We start from the raw sequence: 20,652 nt of genomic DNA on the forward strand, positions 1-20,652 counted from the left end.
GCATCTCTCCTTTTCTTCTCTCTTCCAATATCTCCATCTATACTGTTCCTCTTCCTCCCTTTATCATTACCAGCTTCTCCAATTATTCCTTTCTGTCTTCTCCTCTCCTCTCCTTTTATCCATCTCTCCCGTTTCAAAGACAATGAGAGAAAAGAGGCAAACTTTTTTTTTCAATTTTTTCTTACAGTCAATTCCTCTTTCTATATGTATTGCCATTAAATATTATCGAGCATCTATAATCTTAAGTGTGTAAATGTGTGTGTGTGTGTGTGTGTGTGTGTGTGTGTGTGTGTGTGTGTGTGTGTGTGTGTGTGTGTGTGTGTGTGTGTGTGTGTGTGTGTCTCTCTCTCTCTCTCTCTCTCTCTCTCTCTCTCTCTCTCTCTCTCTCTCTCTCTCTCTCTCTCTCTCTCTCTCTCTCTCTCTCTCTCTCTCTCTCTCTCTCTCTCTCTCTTTTTTATTTTTATTTAAACATAGGCACATGTATAATATTTACATACCCAAAGGTGCACTGTCGTGTGCTGCCTATTCAAAGTGCAGAATAAAATCTATATAAAAAAATAACTACACAAACTATAAAATAAATATATATATACAATAAAAAAATAAAAATAAACATACAATACAGAATATATGTGACGCACTACACACTACACTCGTGTCACTGCTCCACCACGAGTGTCAGTGGGGTGGGGAGTGAGCCCCTCCAGTGGTGGGCCGACAGTTTTATTTTTTGGGTGTTCATCTCCCGGATGTTTGGTATACAGGCCGTGAACATGTTCCACATCCGGCAGACTCTTCCCGAAAAGGTGCGCTGGTGCTGGCTGGTACGGGAACACGGCACCTCCACTGCGTCACCACGGGATAGCACCGTTCTCGTGTCCCGCGTGATGACTCTCGGAGGTGGCGTAAGCCCACCAGATGTGGCACTCCTGCACTTGTGCCTTATGTAACACCACAAGAGCAGCTACGTCCCTGCGGTGTTCCAAGGAGTCGACGGGCTGAGAGTTTCCTGCCCGGTTGGGGGTCTGCCGCATCCACCAGTCGCAGTGCCCGTCTCTGGATGGCGTCAGGTCTCCCGCTGTGCGAGGCAGCACGACATCAGAGGGCAGCGTACTCCAGGTAAGGCCGTATCTGGGCCTTGTAGAGCAACAGCCTCCCTTTTGTCGAGGAAGCTGGCCACCCTTCGCAGGCAGGAGACTCTGTGGGAGGCCTTTGGGCAATGTGTTTGATGTGGCTGTCAAACCGTAGCCTCGATCCACTTCCACTCCCAGAATCTTGACGGATTCCTGGGTGGGAGGGACTCCACCAAAGCAACTTCCCTCCACTGCTGGCCCGGCAGTGGGGATCGAAGACCACCATTGCCTGGGTCTTCTCTGGAGCAAAGGTCACCTGCCAGCAGGTACCCCACTCCTGTAGCACCTTCAGCTGCTGATTGACCTCGTCAGCAGCTCGCCCTGATCTTGTCTGGGGTAGGTGCAGGAGAGGTGCAGTCATCAGCGTAAGCTGAGACTGCTGGCAGCTGCCGGAGAAGGTCGTCCACATATATGTTCCACAGAACTGGCCCTAGCACTGAGCCCTGTGGCACTGATGCCTCCACTGGCAAGGGGTCGGACGTCTGCCCGTTGACGACAACCTGGAGGGTCCTTCCTTCTCTCTCTCTCTCTCTCTCTCTCTCTCTCTCTCTCTCTCTCTCTCTCTCTCTCTCTCTCTCTCTCTCTCTCTCTCTCTCTCTCTCTCTCTCTCTCTCTCTCTCTCTCTCTCTCTCTCTCTCTCTCTCTCTCTCTTTTTTAATCAAGGGTACGAAGAGGAAATGGGTTAGTGGTGAAGGTACAGGTGGGGAATAGCAAAGACAGTAGGAGTGTACAGTTGTATGGTGTAGGTTCGTTAGTTGTTCTGGTGTAGTTATTGTTTATCGGGCACCTTATTTGTATACCCCCGGCGTGCTGGGGGGGGGGGGGTTGAATTGTTTGTGTGTAGAGAGCTAAGCTAATCTATGGCGTCACTTGTGTGAAGTGAAGTTCTCTCTCTCTCTCTCTCTCTCTCTCTCTCTCTCTCTCTCTCTCTCTCTCTCTCTCTCTCTCTCTCTCTCTCTCTCTCTCTCTCTCTCTCTCTCTCTCTCTCTCTCTCTCTCTCTCTCTCTCTCTTATAATCTCGTTTCATTCACGGTCTATTGGTTTCATTTTTTCTCACTTTCACTTCGCCCATCTGTCTGTCTCTCTTCCAATTGTCTTCAGTGTGTGTGTGTGTGTGTGTGTGTGTGTGAAAACTACAGAACTCACCTATTGATGACCCCCTCCCCTCCTCCATCTCTCTCTCTCTCTCTCTCTCTCTCTCTCTCTCTCTCTCTCTCTCTCTCTCTCTCTCTCTCTCTCTCTCTCTCTCTCTCTCTCTCTCTCTCTCTCTCTCTCTCTCTCTCTCTCTCTCTCTCTCTCTCTCTCTCTCTCTCTCTCTCTCTTAACCTTGCAACATAAAAAAACAGAAGAAAAATCGAGACTTGCCAACGTCACCATCACCACCACCGTCACCACCACCACCACATCTACTAGATCATCACCACCATTATCACCATCACCACCATCACCACCACCACTACCTAGCCACTGAATAAACAGTTACCAACACGTCATGCTCAACCACCGAGGGAGAGAGAGGGAGAGAGTAAGTGAGTGAGGGGAGAGGGAGAGGAAGGGAGGATGGTAGAGGGGAAGAACTTGAGGGAAGGAGAGGGGAGGGAGATGGAGAGAGGGAGAGAAGGGAGGGAAGGGAGGGAAGGGAGGGAAGGTACCTTGACAAATCTGTAAAGTCATTCTTGAACAAGTTTATTTATTTTTTTATGTATATTCGTGAAATAAGACTCATTGCAGGCGGAGAGAGAGAGAGAGAGAGAGAAAGGATGGGGGAGGCGATTTCGTCGTGGTCGTAGTTGGTGGTTTGATGTAAAAAAAATGAATAAGGAAAAGCAACAGCTGATGAAAGACACCCATCACGACCTGTTTTAGTGTTGCTTCACGCCGAGACCAAATTTCAGAAGTTATCCAATTTCGTATACCTTTTTTTCCTTTTTTTATTTTGCTTTTTCCCGGTAAATTGTCAACAACTATATTACCACGGCTGCCACTACTACTCCACTTCTACTATTACTACTACTACTACTACTACTACTACTGCTACTACTACTACTGCTACTACTACTACTAGTACTACCTTAGTCTCTTCATTGCCTTCTTTCTCTTCCTCCAATTTCCTCTTCTTTCTTTATTTCTCTTCCTCCTCCTCCTCCTTATCCTCCTCCTCCTTCTCCTCCTCCTCCTCCTCCTCCTCCTACTACTACTACTACTACTACTACTGTTTTCTCCTGCCACAAGGACAAAGGCCAAGGGCTGCAACACAAACAAGGGAAAAAAAGACGAATAGGAAAGGAATTTAACCCCAAAAGAATAGAAAAGAAAAAGAAATTAGTTAGCAAGGCGAGCTGGTGTTTCTCTACCTACAACTGCTACAACTACTTCTTCCACTACTACTACTACTACTACTACTAAAGCTACCAGATTATACTAACACCTCCACCCATAGTAGTAGTAGTAGTAGTAGTAGTAGTAGTAGTAGTATTCTGAAACACCATAAGGAAAATATCTGTAAAATTCTCTCTGTATAAAAAAAAGAACATCACAAAAAAATAGTGAATTAAAATTTCTCGATCATGTTTCGTTTCCATAAAAAAAAAAGAATGGAAGGAGGGAAAAAAAGAACAAAGTGGAAGGAAGGAAAAAAAGAACAACAGAATGAAAGGAAGGAAAAAAAAACATACAAAACCTTTTTAAACGTTCGACTTCGCGCAATTAAATACGGTAAAAAACACTCTAAAGCAGTGTTGCCAAATTGTCGTACTTTGAACATTACATTTATCATTTTTAGGCTCCAAGATTGTCGTAACCACACAAATAACGATAGAAAATTAAAGTTATCGTTAAAACGGCTGAATAGAGATGGTTATCGTTCTTTTTGCTAGAGTTATCGGTCAGAAACTTCGAAAATGCAATGCGATAAGTACGATAATTTGGAAACGCTGCTCTAAAGGCGATACTATTATTACTATTATTATTGTTACTATTATTATTGTTACTATTATTATTGTTGGACGCGGAATCATTTCACCACCGGGCAAGACTTTCATTTTCAGGAGGGGAGGAAAAAACATGACAAAACAAAAAGAAAACAATGAAATAAAAAAGATCAGGAATAAAAGAAAAAAACAATAAAACAAATCTAAAGAATTGTGAAACGGAAATGGAAACGGAAATAAAACAAAAAGAAAACAAGAAAAAAGATAAAGAATTGGGAGACAGAAATGGAAACGGAAATAAAACAAAAAGAAAACAAGAAAAAAGATAAAGAATTGGGAGACAGAAATGGAAACGGAAATAAAACAAAAAGAAAACAAGAAAAAAGATAAAGAATTGGGAGACGGAAACGGAAATAAAAAAATATAAAAGATTAGGAATTTGGAAACGGAAATGGAAACAAATAAAAAGATAAAGAATTGGGAGACGAAAACAGAAACGGAAATAAAAACAAAAAAAGAAAAGAAAAGAAAAAAAAGATAAGGAATTGGGAAACGGAAACGGAGATGAAACAAAAAATAAAACAATAAAATAAAAAAATAATTAAATTGGATTGGTGGATAAAATTAACTTAAGAAATCTATTACCAAATTTTCAGAAGAGAAGGAAAAACAAAACAAAACGAAAAATAAATAAATAAATAAACGGAAATAAAAAACAAATAAATAAATAAATAAAAAAGCGAAAAACGAAAAAATAATAAAGTAAAAAATAAACAGAAAACGGAGATGAAACAAAAAAAGAAAACAATCAAATAAAATAAAATAAGGAATTGGTTTGGTGGATGAAATTAACTTAACAAATCTATTACCTAATCTTTCCTCATTTTTTTTTCTTTTTTTTTCTTTTACAACAAAGGAGGCAGCTCAAGGGCACAAAAAGAAAAGAAAACAACAATAAAAAAAGCCCGCTACTCGCTCCTCCCAAAATTGCTCTCTCCCTCTACCCTTTCTCCTCCTCTCCCCCCCTCACCTTTTCTTTTCCTCATTTTCACCTCCTTTCTTTCAGTGGAATAAAGAATCATGGTGAAAAAAAATAAGAAAAAACAGGAGGAAAAGAGAAAGAAAATATGACAGTAGGAAATAATGAATGCATGAAGGAAAGAATAAAAGATGGGAAATGAGTAAGAAATAAAGATTGGAATAGAGAAATAATTAAGAGAAGGAGAATAAATAATGAAAAGAGGAAATGAGGAAGAGGAATGAGAGAAGGAAAGGCAAATAAATGAAAATAGAGAGGAAGGAAGAAAGAGGGAAGGAAGAAAGAAGGAAGGAGCTGATAAATTTCCCTACATTTCTCTCTCTCTCTCTCTCTCTCTCTCTCTCTCTCTCTCTCTCTCTCTCTCTCTCTCTCTCTCTCTCTCTCTCTCTCTCTCTCTCTCTCTCTCTCTCTCTCTCTCTCTCTCTCTCTCTCTCTCTCTCTCACGAATGATTTATTTTTTATGAGGAATCGTGTTTTATTATCTTCCCGCACAATAAGGAAGAGGAAGAGGAAGAGGAGGAGGAGGAGGAGGAAGAGGAGGAGGAGGAGGAGGAGGAGGAGGAAAAATAAGAAAGAAAACTGAATGAAAATTATGGAGTTAGATAATGAAAGAGGAAAAAACATAAAAAAAAATGAAGAAGAAATGAAGAAGATAAAGAAGACGCAAAAAAAGAAAAGAAGAAGAGGAGGAGGAGGAGGAGGAGGAGGAGGAGGACGAGGAAGAGTCAAAATATTAGTAAAAACCTTGAGATCTATTTTTCACTGCATATTTTTAAACCAGGAAAACTGTTTACGATGACAATATTTTCTTTTTTATTTTCTTTTTTTCTCTATCATTCTCTTCATTCTCATTTTTTTTTTTTTTTGTTAAGATATTCAAGCATTTTTACACCTTGTTTTAAAATTGTCTTCTTCCGTCTTCCGTTTTTTTTTTCTTTTACTTGTTCATTCTTTTGTTTTTATTCTTATTTTCTTTATTACTCTTCTTCTTTTTCTTACTCTAATTGCGTTACTTGATTTTCTTCTCTTTCTTCTACTTCATTTTCTTCTTCTTTCCTTCTCCTTATTCCTCTTCTTCTGCTCCCAATTTATTTTTCTTCTTCCTCCTTTCATTCCTCTCAGTAATTCCTCTCACCTCTTCTCTTCTGAACTGATGCCTCCTCCTCTTCCTCCTCCTCCTCCTCCTCCTCCTCCTTATTCCTCTTCTTACTTCCTTCTCCCTTTGTTCCTTTGTTCTTTTGTTTGTTTTTGTTTGTTTTTTCTTGTTTGTCTTCTTAACTTTAGACATTCAAGGCTTCCGCACAAGACTGAACAGTAGTAGTAGTAGTAGTAGTAGTAGTAGTAGTAGTAGTAGGAGGAGGAGGAGGAGGAAGAAGAAGAAGAAGAAGAAGAAGAAGAGGAGGAGGAGGAGAAGGAAGACAGCATTTGCATCATTGGTGATAATAATAGATAAATATATTGATAGATAGATAGACAGATAGATGGATAGATAGATAGATAGATAGACAAATATAGACAGATAGATAGATGAATGAGAGAGAGAGAGAGATAAGACCCACCAAATTGACCCATCTCACCATCACCTACTTTCCCAGAAACAGTCACCTCTCCACCCACTTGAAGAAGAGAGAGAGAGAAGAAGAAGAAAGAAAAGGGAAAACCAAAGAAAAAAAAAGTAAATGTAAATTGACGTCAATCCGCTACTGTGTGTGTGTGTGTGTGTGTGTGTGTGTGTGTGTGTGTGTGTGTGTGTGTGTGTGTGTGTGTGTGTGTGTGTGTGTGTGTGTGTGTGTGTGTGTGTGTGTGTGTGTGTGTGTGTGTGTGTGTGTGTTAGTATTGCGGTAAAAAAAAATGTTGGATTAGCAAAATCGAACCTTATTAGCACTGTTGCCATCCTCCTCCTCCTCCTCCTCCTCCTCCTCTTCCTCCTTCCTTCCCTTTTTCTCCCTTAATTCCTCCTTCCAGCTATCCCTCCTCCTTTATTTTCCCCTTTCCTCCCTTCTCCCTTTCTTCCTTCCCTTCTCTCCCACACCATCTTTCTACCTCCCTCCTCCTCCCTTCTTTCCCTTCCTAATATTCCTCCTTCCTCCCTCTCCATCTTTCTCCCTCTTCCTCCTTCTCTTCCCTCTCTCCTTCCTTCCCTGTTACTCCATCCCTCTTCTCTCCCACCCCACATTTCTGCCTTCTCCCGTCTTTCCCTTCCCCCTTATCTCCCTCTCCCTCCTTCTCCCTCTTTCTCCGTCTCATCCCTTCCTTCCTCCCTTCCTTGTTACTCAATCCATTCCTTCTTTACTCGATTTTCCACTTCCATTCTTCTTCCCTTCGCCATCTTCCTCCCTCCTCCTCCCCACTTTCCCTCCCTCCCTTCTCTCCCTCTCCCCCCCTTCTCCCTCTTTCCCCCTTCAAGTGTTCCTGGTATTGCACTCTTGACTTCTGCCTTTGTCCTTCCTGGTTTTGTGTATTTAGGTGACTGGAAATCAGCTATTCCCTTACACCCCCTCCCCCCACCCCCTTAACCCCACCCCTTCATCACCCCTCCCCTTCATCTCCTCTCCCCCTTCCCCCATCTCTCCCTTCATCACCCCTCCCCTTCATCACCCCTCCCCTTTATCACCCCTCCCCTTCATCTCCTCTCCCCCTTCCCCCATCTCTCCCTTCATCACCTCTCCCTTCCCCCCAAAACATGCATTCCTTTCCTCCCTCACCCCTCCATCACCTTCTCCCCTCATCACCTTTCCTCCCTTATCCTTCTCCCTTTTCCCCCTCTCCCCCCTCTTCATCACCCCCTTATCCTCCTCTCCCCTCATCACCTAATCTCCTTCCCCCAAAATATGCATTCTATCCTCCCTCACCCCCCTTCATCACCTTTCCTCCTTATCCTTCTCCCTTTTCCCCTCTCCCCCTCTTCATCATCCCCTTATCCTCCTCTCCCCTCATCACCTACTCTCCCTTCCCCCCCAAACTATGCATTCCTAACCTCCCTCTCCCCTCATTTTCTCTCCCTTATCCTTTTCCCCATTGTCTTTCTCTTCCTATTTCTCTTCCCGTTCACTTCAACCTTAAATGCCTTTCCTCCCTCACTCCCTTCACCTCTCCCTTTTATCTCCCTTATCATTATCTCTCCCTTCCCCCTTATTCCTCTCCCCCTCTTCTCCTTTACCTCTAAATACCTGTTATCCCATTATCTTCTCTCCCTTATTTTTATTCTTTTCCCTTATACGCATTTCTCCTCCCTTCTCCCTTATTTCCTCATACGACCATCTCCCTTCCCCCTCTCACCCTCTGCCGTTTTGGTTTCCTCGTTCTCTCCCTTCCCTTTCCTTACCTCCCTCCCTTATCCCATTCCTCTCCCTTCTCCTCCTCTTCTCCCTACGTATCCCTTTGTTTTATCTCCTCCTCCTCCTCCTCCTCCTCCTCCTCTTCCTCCTTTATCATCCTTGTTCCATACCCTTCATCCACCTTCGTATCGCTATGCTTCTTATTCTCCTCCTCTTCCTCTATCTCTTCTTTATCCTCTTCTCTCTTATCCCTCCTTCTCCTCCTTCAGTTCCACCTCCCTAACCTGTTCCTCCTAATCCCCTCCTCCTCCTCCTGCTCCTGCTGCTCCTTCGTCGCCCCCCTCAAGCAAACAGAGGAGCGGGGGCGAGGCAAAGTGTGGGAGGGTTGGGCTGGTATATATGTGGGTGCATGAGGACAGTCAGGACAAGACGAAGAGAACTCCAACACAGCGAAGATAATCATGGTAAGTGAGCTCCTGAGTTGAGTTTTTAGTTGGTTAAGAAGGATAACATTGTAAGGTGGCTGAGTTGAGTTAATAAGAGATACGTGGTTGATTGGTTGAAGGACAAGACGAAGAGAACTCCAACACAGCGAAGACAATCATGGTAAGTGAGCTCCTGAGTTGAGTTTTTAATTGGTTAAGAAGGATAACATTGTAAGGTAGCTGAGTTGAGTTAATTAGAGATACGTGGTTGATTGGTTGTGGCATGAAGTCAGAGCGCCGCAACTACTGTAGAGAGACACATTCAAGAGGAGAGTATCAGGACACCTCTCCACACGAATTTGACCTATTTTCTGGCATTTCGTTTCTTTTATCAATTGTTCTGAGCAGCGTTTAGAGGGCCTTTTCGTTGTTGTTTATATTTTTTGCCCTTGAGCTGCCTCCTCTGCTGTAAAAAAAAAAAAAAAAAGAGAGAGTCCAGTTTATAAGAGATAGCAAGGAGATAGGAAGCGAGCATTGTGGGTTCTCCCCCTTCCCCCTTATTCCTCTCCCCCTCTTCTGCCTCACCTCTAAATACCTGTTCTCCCATTATCTTCTCTCCCTTATCTTTATTCTTCTCCCTTATACACATTTCTCCTCCCTTCTCCCTTATTTCCTCATACGACCATATCCCTTCTCCCTTATTTCCTCATACGACCATATCCCTTCTCCCTTCTCACCCTCTGCTGTTCTCGTTTCCCCGTTCTCTCCCTTCCCTTCCCTTACCTCCCTCCCTCCCTTATCCTTTTCCTCTCCCTTTCCTCTCTCAAAGAAGGAGGATATTTTGATGGTTAAAAGTAAAAACAGAGTTCTTCCCCTCCACATCAAGAATTATTCATGACCCATCTAACCCCCTCCTCCCTCCTTCCCTTCTGCAGCAGTGGCGCGCGCTCCTCGTACTGGTGCTGGTGGTGGTGCTGGCGGCCTACACCCAAGCCAAGGCCTGCTGCGGCAGCGGGGGCCACGGCCACCACCACGGGGGCGGACACGGCAGCCACGGGGGAGGAGGAGCTGGGGGAGGCTTCGGCGGTGGCTTTGGAGGTGGCGGTGGAGGTGGAAGTGGAGGTAAGGAGGAGGAGGAGGAGGAGGAAAGAGTGAAATTATAAATGAAGGAATTAAAAATGACCTCACAGATGTATAAAAAAAATAAGGAAAATAGAGTAAAAAAAAAAAAACAATAATTAAAAAGTAAAAAAAAAGTGCAGCTAAAAATTGGGCAGATAATAAAAACTTGAAATTGGGAAATGTAAAAAGAGTAAGGAAAAAAAGTTTAAAAAAATATTAATTAAATAAGTCAAAACAAATGCAGATAAAAAAAAACCATTATTATTCTAAAGTTCAACGCACCAACACATTTTTTTTCCTTCTTTCTCTCCTTTATTTACTCTGCAGGTGGATTCGGCGGCGGCGCTGGCGGAGGTAAGGAAGGAAGGAGGGAAGGGAGAGAAAGGGAGGGAGAGAAAAGAGGGAGGGAGGGGGGGAGGTAAATTCTAGTGTGGGTTTTTCAGAGAAGCGTTTGTGTTGGTTTAACTGTGGGGGGGAGGGGGTAGTGAGGGGGGGTATGGTAGTAGTAGTAGTAGTAGTAGTAGTAGTAGTAGTAGTAGTAGTAGTAGTAGTAGTAGTAGTAGAAGTAGTAGCAGCAGTAGTAGTAGTAGTAGTAATAGTAGTAGTAGTAGAAGCAATAGTAGTAGTAAAAATAACAGTAGTAGTTGTAGTAGTAGTAGTACCAATAATAATAACAGTAATAAAGTAATAAAAATAAGAATAAGAAGGAGGAGGAGGAGGAAGGAAAACAGAACAACAGAGAGGGGAAAAAAAGGGAAAAGAAGGACATGATAGGAAGAAAAATGGGATGAAAAAAGTATGAAAAGAGAGGAAGAAAGAAAGGAAGGAGGAAGAGAGATGGGAAGACAGCAGAAGAGAAGAAGAAGAGAAGAAGGAGGAGGAGGAGAGGAGAAGAGAAGGGAGAGAAAATAGAAGAGAAAAATAGGAAATGGAAAGATTAACAACAACAACAACAACAACAACAACAACAACAACAACATTAACTAACACTATCCTTCATTTCCTCCTTCAGGTTGGGGCAAGTAAAGGACTCCAGCCATGACCACCTCCGCATCCTACCGACAAAATCCTGCAGGACCCCTAAACGCGCCTCCTCCTGGACACCCCCAAGCACATCCTATCCTGCCTCCTAAACCTTCTCCTTCTTCATCCTTTTCTTCTTTATCCTTCTTTTCCTTTCCCTTTCTTCTCTTTACGATATAACATGCATTCTTTATCTTTCTTCCTGTCCCACTAATCTTCCTCTTTCTTCCTATCCTCCTCTTCCTCTTCCTCTTCCTCCTTTCCTCTAAATCTCTAACACAAATTCTTCCTCTTATCTTATCATTTACCCCTCCTCCTCCTCCTCCTCCTCCCCCTCCTCCTCCTCCTCCTCCTTCTCCTTCTTCTTCATCTTCCTCCTTTATCATTCTTTCTCTCCCTTCTACTTTTATCCTTCCTTCCTTCGTTTCCCGCCACCCAGAGATGAGGACGCTGAAGGATCGAAGAGAAGAATCCTAGAATCCTACAACAGACTCCTACGGATGAAAGAGGATCCCCACAGACCTCTTATAAGCCGTCTGTCTGTCTGTCTATTTGTCTGTCTGTTTTTTTATGTAATTGGTTCTTGTTTCGGAATTTTCATTTTTTTGTTTTTTGTATTTTGTCTGTTTTAAATGTTCCTTTTTATTTGTTTGTTTTGTTTCTGATTTCGTGATTAATTAAATGGATTGGAGTTGCATTTTCTGGTTTGACTTTTCCATTTTTTATTTGTTTATTTGTTTTGTTTTGTTGAAGTAAATTATGACGCAGAAAAACACACAGTATTTCCATTTTTAATTTCTCCCTTTTTTCTGCTTTTTATTTGCTTATTTGCTTATACGAAAAGAAGATAAAAGAAGTCAAAAGATAAAAGAGAGATAAAAGAAAGGGAGGGAATTAAGGGACGAACGAGAAGTGAAAGAAAAAAAAGTAAGAAAGAAAGATAAGAGAAAAACAGTAAAGGAAGAACAAGAAGGAGGAGGAAAGAGGAAGAAGGATGCAAATAGGAAGAAGGAGAAAAGAAAAAAGGGAAAGTAGTGAGCTCAGCGGCTTAAAAAAAAAAAAAAGGATTGTTGGACATTTCTAGGTACTGTCACGAAGGGTTTACACAGGAGAGGAGGAGGAGGAGGAGGAGGAGGTAGTGGACTAAAAGAAAAGGAGGAAAGTAGACATGAGGTGAGGAGGGGACAGGGGTGAGGGAAGAAGCAGGAGAGGGAGGGAGGTATAGAGAGAGGGAGAGAAATGCAAAGAAAGGGTTGAGGGAAAGGCGAGGGAACGAAGGTGTGCCAAGTACCTATAAATACTGAGAGGTCTTCAAGACGTAAGCATCTCTACCTTGTTCTCCATCCTGATAACATGGTAAGTAAGGACCCTCAACTCTAGCCTTCAACTCTAGCCCTCTCTATCAACGTTGCCAGACTGTCGAACTCAGCCGATTATATTTCCCGACTTCCTACCCCTAAACTGTCTTCTGGGCTCCAATAACGAAACTCATTTATAGTTATCGTCAAAAGAGTTAGATTCTGATGTTTCTTGGCAATAGTTATGGGCGTTAGAAACAGGTAAATACTAAGCTCTGAGTACGATAATCTATCTTCCTCTCCTATTAACTTCTCCATCCTCTCTATCTCTCAGCCGTGTTCCAGGCTCTCCTTTCCTAAGACGAAGACGAAAAGTAGTTTACAAGCTGCACCAGGGTTCGAATCCCGACATAGGGAGTAGGCGTGCAACCCACCCAGCTGTTCATTCTTCCTTTCGGTATGGTCAATAAATGGGTGTATCTGGGGACACCTAGGGAGGGTAGACTGTGATAACCCGGCCATAGCTATTACTAGGAGCCTTGGGGGGGGGGGGGCATAACTAGAACTAGGAGATGTATGCTTTACTTTGTGTTTCGAGTTGATAAGAACAGACATATATTAGTAAAGAAGGAGGCTTGGGATACGAATGTTTGTTATTTACTTCCCCAACTGTCAACACCTCTTCCTAGCCTCCTTATCTTATACCTCCTTCCCCTCATCTCTCCCTACCATTACTGCCTCTCTCTGGTCCCTTCCTCTCCTTTCCTCCTATCTCCTTCCCCTCATCTCTCCCTACCATTACTGCCTCTCTCTGGTCCCTTCCTCTCCTTTCCTCCTATCTCCTTCCCCTCATCTCTCCCTACCATTACTGCCTCTCTCTGGTCCCTTTCTCTCCTTTCCTCCTATCTCCTTCCCCTCATCTCTCTCTACCATTACTGCCTCTCTCTGGTCCCTTCCTCTCCTTTCCTCCTATCTCCTTCCCCTCATCTCTCCCTACCATTACTGCCTCTCTCTGGTCCCTTCCTCTCCTTTCCTCCTATCTCCTTCCCCTCATCTCTCCCTACCATTACTGCCTCTCTCTGGTCCCTTTCTCTCCTTTCCTCCTATCTCCTTCCCCTCATCTCTCTCTACCATTACTGCCTCTCTCTGGTCCCTTTCTCTCCTTTCCTCCTATCTCCTTCCCCTCATCTCTCCCTACCATTACTGCCTCTCTCTGGTCCCTTTCTCTCCTTTCCTCCTATCTCCTTCCCCTCATCTCTCCCTACCATTACTGCCACTCTGGTCCCTTCCTCTCCTTTCCTCCTATCTCCTTCCCCTCATCTCTCCCTACCATTACTGCCTCTCTCTGGTCCCTTCCTCTCCTTTCCTCCTATCTCCTTCCCCTCATCTCTCCCTACCATTACTGCCTCTCTCTGGTCCCTTTCTCTCCTTTCCTCCTATCTCCTTCCCCTCATCTCTCTCTACCATTACTGCCTCTCTCTGGTCCCTTCCTCTCCTTTCCTCCTATCTCCTTCCCCTCATCTCTCCCTACCATTACTGCCTCTCTCTGGTCCCTTTCTCTCCTTTCCTCCTATCTCCTTCCCCTCATCTCTCTCTACCATTACTGCCTCTCTCTGGTCCCTTTCTCTTCTTTCCTCCTATCTCCTTCCCCTCATCTCTCCCTACCATTACTGCCTCTCTCTGGTCCCTTTCTCTCCTTTCCTCCTATCTCCTTCCCCTCATCTCTCCCTACCATTACTGCCTCTCTCTGGTCCCTTCCTCTCCTTTCCTCCTATCTCCTTCCCCTCATCTCTCACTACCATTACTGCCTCTCTCTGGTCCCTTTCTCTTCTTTCCTCCTATCTCCTTCCCCTCGTCTCTCTCTCTACCATTACTGCCTCTCTCTGGTCCCTTTCTCTCCTTTCCTCCTATCTCCTTCCCCTCATCTCTCCCTACCATTACTGCCTCTCTCTGGTCCCTTTCTCTTCTTTCCTCCTATCTCCTTCCCCTCATCTCTCTCTACCATTACTGCCTCTCTCTGGTCCCTTCCTCTCCTTTCCTCCTATCTCCTTCCGCTCATCTCTCCCTACCATTACTGCCTCTCTCTGGTCCCTTCTTCTCCTTTCCTCCTATCTCCTTCCCCTCGTCTCTCTCTCTACCATTACTGCCTCTCTCTGGTCCCTTTCTCTCCTTTCCTCCTATCTCCTTCCCCTCATCTCTCCCTACCATTACTGCCTCTCTCTGGTCCCTTCCTCTCCTTTCCTCCTATCTCCTTCCGCTCATCTCTCCCTACCATTACTGCCTCTCTCTGGTCCCTTCTTCTCCTTTCCTCCTATCTCCTTCCCCTCATCTCTCTCTACCATTACTGCCTCTCTCTGGTCCCTTTCTCTCCTTTCCTCCTATCTCCTTCCCTCGTCTCTCCCTACCATGACTGCCTCTCTCTGGTCCCTTTCTCTCCTTTCCACCTATCTCCTTCCTCTCATCTCTCCCTACCATTACTGCCTCTCTCTGGTCCCTTCCTCTCCTTTCCTCCTATCTCCTTCCCCTCATCTCACACTACCATTACTGCCTCTCTCTGGTCCCTTCCTCTCCTTTCCTCCTATCTCCTTCCCCTCATCTCTCCCTACCATTACTGCCTCTCTCTGGTCCCTTTCTCTCCTTTCCTCCTATCTCCTTCCCCTCATCTCTCTCTACCATTACTGCCTCTCTCTGGTCCCTTCCTCTCCTTTCCTCCTATCTCCTTCCCATCATCTCTCTCTACCATTACTGCCTCTCTCTGGTCCCTTTCTCTCCTTTCCTCCTATCTCCTTCCCCTCATCTCTCCCTACCATTACTGCCTCTCTCTGGTCCCTTCCTCTCCTTTCCTCCTATCTCCTTCCCCTCATCTCTCCCTACCATTACTGCCTCTCTCTGGTCCCTTTCTCTCCTTTCCTCCTATCTCCTTCCCCTCATCTCTCCCTACCACTACTGCCTCTCTCTGGTCCCTTTCTCTCCTTTCCTCCTATCTCCTTCCCCTCATCTCTCCCTACCATTACTGCCTCTCTCTGGTCCCTTTCTCTCCTTTCCTCCTATCTCCTTCCCCTCATCTCTCACTACCACTATTGCCTCCACTCATCTCCTCCTTTTCTTTCCTCCTTCCTCTTCCTTATCTTCTATTTCTATACCCTTTTTTCCTTCTACTGTTGCTCCTTACCTCCGATCCTCTCCTCTTCTCTCCCCTTTTCCTCCTCTTCTCAACCCCTCTCCACTGTCAGCACCATCCATCTCCACCACCTCTACTCACCACCATCACCACCATCACCACCACCTCCTCTACCTCCCCTTTCCTCCCTCCATTTCCAGCAGTGGCTACGTGCTCTGGTGATGGTGGTGGTGGTTGTGGTGATGGTGATGGCAGGTCAGGTCACCGCTAAAGCCTGCTGCGGGGGTCATCACCACGGCGGAGGTCACCACCACGGGGGACACCACGGAGGGCACCACCACGGGGGGCACCACGGGGGACACCACCACGGAGGTCATCACCACGGAGGTCATCACCACGGAGGTCATCACGGAGGTCATCATGGTGGATATTTTGGTGGGTAACTTTTACTTTTTATTTTTTTATTTTGCTTTTTTATTGTTTTTATTTTTTTATTTCAGTGGGGGAGGGGAAGGTGTGTGTGGGGGTGTATGTATGTATGTGTGTGTGTGTGTGTGTGTGTGTGTGTGTGTGTGTGTGTGTGTGTGTGTGTGTGTGTGTGTGTGTGTGTGTGTGTGTGTGTGTGTGTGTGTGTGTGTGTGTGTGTGTGTGTGTGTGTGTGTGTGTGTGTGTGTGTGTGTGTGTGTGTTTGTGTGTGTGTGTGTTTGCTGGCTGTCTGTTTGCCTGTCTGTCTGTCGGTCTCCCTCTCTTTCTCTCTGTCTATCTATCTATCTATCTATCTATCTATCTATCTCTCCGTCACTCAGTTTTCCTTACTTTGAGAGGAAGAAAATTTAGGGGCACAAACAGATTGAAAATAACAGAAAGATCACTCCATAATAATATTTAGGAGCAGACATTCAACATAGCAAAGCAGTAGTATACAGAGAGAAGTAAATAAATAAATAAATAAATAAGATAAATAAGATAAATAAGATCAATAAGATACAGTATAGGAGCTTCAGAATTAAACACTAAAGGAGGGACAATTATCTCTATCTCCCCCAATATAATTATAGTTATGCCTCTAATAATAATTTGGATACATTTTCTTTTTTTTCAGGTTATGGCAAGTAAAACGAACCTGACCTAACACAGCGGGCAGGACCTGAGGAAGGGTTATATTAGTCTCTCTCTCTCTCTCTCTCTCTCTCTCTCTCTCTCTCTCTCTCTCTCTCTCTCTCTCTCTCTCTCTCTCTCTCTCTCTCTCTCTCTCTCTCTCTCTCTCTCTCTCTCTCTCTCTCTCTCTCTCTCTCTCTCGTCGCAGCTGGGTGGACGGGATGAGAAGAACAAAGGATTAAAACAATGGAAAGATACCTTCAGATTCTTTCACTTTCCCATGTCGAGAATTAACAATAATAACAACAGTAATGATGATGATGATGTTTGTAAGATGAAAAAAATAAAATAATGAAACCAATGGAGGAGGAGGAGGAGGAGGAGGAGGAGGAGGGTCAGAAGAAAGAAGAAGAACAAGAAGAAGAAGAAGAAGAAGAAGAAGAAGAAGAAGAAGAAGAAGAAGAAGAACGGGGGGGAGAGGGAGGGAAGGAGAAGAAGGATGAGGAGGTCTATCTATCCATCTATCTATCTATCTATCTATCTACGTTTGCATAATCCATTTCCCTTTTTACTACCTTGGATATGCAATTTAACTCTCTCTCTCTCTCTCTCTCTCTCTCTCTCTCTCTCTCTCTCTCTCTCTCTCTCTCGCCTTGTAAGTCCTGTCGTTTCCTGGTTATGCATTTTAAGTGGCGGGAACACAAGGAATAAAGAGCAATTCGTCAACTTGTTTCCCATTTTCTGTGACAGGCCAACAATTTCTGCCACATTGTAGGGATGACTCAGGGAAATAAAGTATGACCTTCCTTTCTCGCTCACTCACTGTCTTTACGTCTCTCTTCCTCCCTCTTCCCCCTCCTCCTTCTCCTCCTCCTTCTCTCTCTCCCTCACTCTCCCTTTCAGCACCTACTTTCCAATCCTTCTCTTATCCTTCCTCCTTCTTTATCTCCCTTTTTCCTCTTCCTTCTTCCTCTCTCTGTCGTCTCCATTCATTTCATCCTTCTCCTCCTCCTTTTCCTCCCTTATTTTCTTCCCTCCCGTCTTCATCTCCCCCTCTTCTTCCCGCCTTCATCTTTCCTCCCTTCCCTTTTCCTTACTCTCCCTTCCTTCTTTTTCCTATTCCTCCCTTCGTCTACAACCATCTCTCTCTCTCTCTCTCTCTCTCTCTCTCTCTCTCTCTCTCTCTCTCTCTCTCTCTCTCTCTCTCTCTCTCTCTCTCTCTCTCTCTCTCTCTCTCTCTCTCTCTCTCTCTCTCTCTCTCAGCACTCTTTCCTACCTCTGCCTTCAAGCACTTCCATCTCCCCCTTACCTCCCTCCCTCCTCCTCCTCCTCCTCCTCCTCTTATTTCTCACTACAACTCCCATGACCTCACTGGCCCACCTATGACACTCACTCAGACGACTCTCACTTTCCTCTCTCCTTCCCTCCCTCCCTCCCTCCCTCCCACCCTCCCTCCTCCTTCTCCGTCTTACCTAACCTCCAGACCATCAATCAGCTTCACGTAATCGTAAAATATTCGACAAGTGTTGCGGTGGGAATGAAACGCATCGACCCAATTATAGGTGTGTCTCCTTTTTGAAGTGTGTGAGTGCTGGGTTTTTTGTTTTGTTTTATGGCGGGTTTTTGTCTTTTTTTATTATTATTATTGTTATTATTATTAGATGTTGCGTTGTGTTGTTGTTGTTTTTTTTGTTGTTGTTGCCGCATTTGTGAGTTTTTTGTTTTTTTTTTTTTATTGTTGTTTATTCGAGGGCCGTTTCCATGTTCATTGTGTTGTCATGTTTATTAGTATATCTTTTAATAACTATCACCGTTGTTTATAGTAATGCTGCTTCAATTAAGTGTTTTTTTTCCTTCAATATCTATCTATTTATCTATCTATCAATAACTATCTATCTATCTATGTATCTATTTATCTGTCTACTAACTCGGCGCATGTTTCGAAATAGAAGAAAAAACATAAAAATGCAAAAAAGTGCAAAAAAAGCCAAATTTAGATGAATATGTATAATAAAAATCAACATAACTGTCTCCTTTGCTCAATATCTTTTTTTCCTTTTTTTTGGTGAGAGTAACAAATCGGTCACCGTCTTCGTCCGTGGCGCCTCGAGAACAGCGCTCCGTCACGGCACGTCACCTCCAGTCACGTTTGGCTCGCCGAAGTCACGTGACGGGGCCAAGGGAAGCCAGTCCACCGTCGCCATATTATCGTACTCAGAGCATCAAATTTATCCTTCCTCACATCCTAACCCTCAGTCTTCGCTTCTCTTTTCCCGTCCACCTTCTAACTAACTCTATCACTCTCTCTCTCTTTCCCTCTCTCATAACTATTGCCAAGAAACACCTGTAATTAACCACTTGACTAATAGCTATATATGAGGCAGTTATCGGGGTGGAGGGGAGAGTTTTGCGGTCGGATATTGGCGAATATGATCCTGAGTACGACAATCTGGAGCCTGAGTACGACAGTCTGGCAACGTTGGGCGCCATACGGGCCGAGGCACTCCGATGATGATGATGATGATGATGATGATGATGATGATGATGATGATGATGAGAAAAAGAATAAGAATAAAAAATAGGAATGAGAGGAAGAAGAAGAAGAAGAAGAAGAAGAAGAAGAAGAAGAAGAAGAAGAAGAAGAAGAAGAAGAAGAAGAAGAAGAAGAAGAAGAAGAAGAAGAAGGAAAAGATGATGATACTAAAAAGGTACAAGAATAAGAAGAACAAGAAAATTAATAAAAAAATTTGAATAAGAACAAAGAAGAATGATAATAATAAGAAGAATGAATAATGAAAAGCGTGTTAATATTTTTTTGTTATGTATATTTCTATCATTTATTTTTTGTCTGTTCGTACGTTTGTTGCATGGAAAATTAGTTAGCTAGATAGTTAATTAATTAGTATTCTCTCTCTCTCTCTCTCTCTCTCTCTCTCTCTCTCTCTCTCTCTCTCTCTCTCTCTCTCTCTCTCTCTCTCTCTCTCTCTCTCTCTCTCTCTCTCTCTCTCTCTCTCTCTCTCTCTCTCTCACCACACACTCTCTCTTTCCATTTCTGTTTCTTCTCGTTCTTCAAGTCATTTCCTTTCATGGTCATTTCTCTCTCACTCTCACGCTCTCTCTCTCTCTCTCTCTCTCTCTCTCTCTCTCTCTCTCTCTCTCTCTCTCTCTCTCTCTCTCTCTCTCTCTCTCTCTCTCTCTCTCACTTACTCTCACTCCCTCTCTCCCTCTCTCTCTCCCTCTCTCTCTCCTTCACCTCTTATCCTTCCTCACATCCTTACCCTCATTTTTCGCTTCTCTCTTCCCTTCCACCTTCTAACTAACTCTCTCGCTCTCTCTTTCCCTCTCTCATTTCCACTTTCTCTCTCTTACCACCTCTCCTGTTCTCCCTCTATTATCTCTCTCTCTCTCTCTCTCTCTCTCTCTCTCTCTCTCTCTCTCTCTCTCTCTCTCTCTCTCTCTCTCTCTCTCTCTCTCTCTCTCTCTCTCTCTCTCTCTCTCTCTCTCTCTCTCTCTCTCTCTCTCTCTCACACACCTCTTTTCTTTCTTTACTCCTTCTACTTCATTCGCAAACCCAACTCTCTCTCTCTCTCTCTCTCTCTCTCTCTCTCTCTCTCTCTCTCTCTCTCTCTCTCTCTCTCTCTCTCTCTCTCTCTCTCTCTCTCTCTCTCTCTCTCTCTCTCTCTCTCTCTCTCTCTCTCAGTATCTTTAACTCCCTTTTATTCCTCATTCATAACTTTTTCCCCCTCCTTCATTCCCTTATTCACTCATTCCTTCACTTCTCCCTCACCTCTCCTTCATCTCTCTCCTTCTCTCTGTTTCTTCACCTCACTGAATTTCTTCATTCTTTTACCTCTCCCTCTCTTCCTTATTCCCTCCTTCCCTCCCTTCCTCCCTCCCTCCCTCTCTCCCTCTCTCTCCTCAGTCGTGCCAGCAAAGGTTACACGTGAAGCAAAAAAAAAAAAAAAAAAAAAAAAACGAAAAAAAAACATCAGAAAAAGCACAAACACGCACAAACACGTTTATCATTCAAAAGGGAAAAAAAAGGAAGTGTTTGTGTGTGTGTGTGTGTGTGTGTGTGTGTGTGTGTGTGTGTGTGTGTGTGTGTGTGTGTGTGTGTGTGTTTGTTTTTTTGGCGTTCAGTGAATTCGCGTAAACAAGCCTGACATTGATTGAAGTTTACTCTTA

The 20,652-nt window shown here is 44.0% G+C and overlaps 1 protein-coding gene and 1 long non-coding RNA gene across 2 annotated transcripts; both read left to right on the forward strand.

The window, feature by feature from the left end:
* The first annotated feature begins 8,799 nt into the window (after positions 1-8,799).
* Positions 8,800-11,647, forward strand: LOC127003127 (uncharacterized). The gene is made up of 4 exons (XM_050869530.1): positions 8,800-8,844; positions 9,741-9,927; positions 10,255-10,281; positions 10,940-11,647. Exons 1-4 carry the CDS (start codon positions 8,842-8,844, stop codon positions 10,951-10,953), a joined length of 231 nt encoding a protein of 76 aa, XP_050725487.1. The 5' UTR covers positions 8,800-8,841; the 3' UTR covers positions 10,954-11,647.
* Positions 11,648-12,233: 586 nt separating this feature from the next.
* Positions 12,234-16,630, forward strand: LOC127003129 (uncharacterized). Its single transcript, XR_007756979.1, has 3 exons — positions 12,234-12,306; positions 15,570-15,804; positions 16,472-16,630. It is a non-coding gene; the product is annotated as an uncharacterized LOC127003129 (long non-coding RNA).
* Positions 16,631-20,652: the final 4,022 nt, after the last annotated feature.

This window comes from Eriocheir sinensis, chromosome 24 (genome assembly GCF_024679095.1).
Source record: "Eriocheir sinensis breed Jianghai 21 chromosome 24, ASM2467909v1, whole genome shotgun sequence".
Classification (NCBI taxonomy): domain Eukaryota; kingdom Metazoa; phylum Arthropoda; class Malacostraca; order Decapoda; family Varunidae; genus Eriocheir; species Eriocheir sinensis.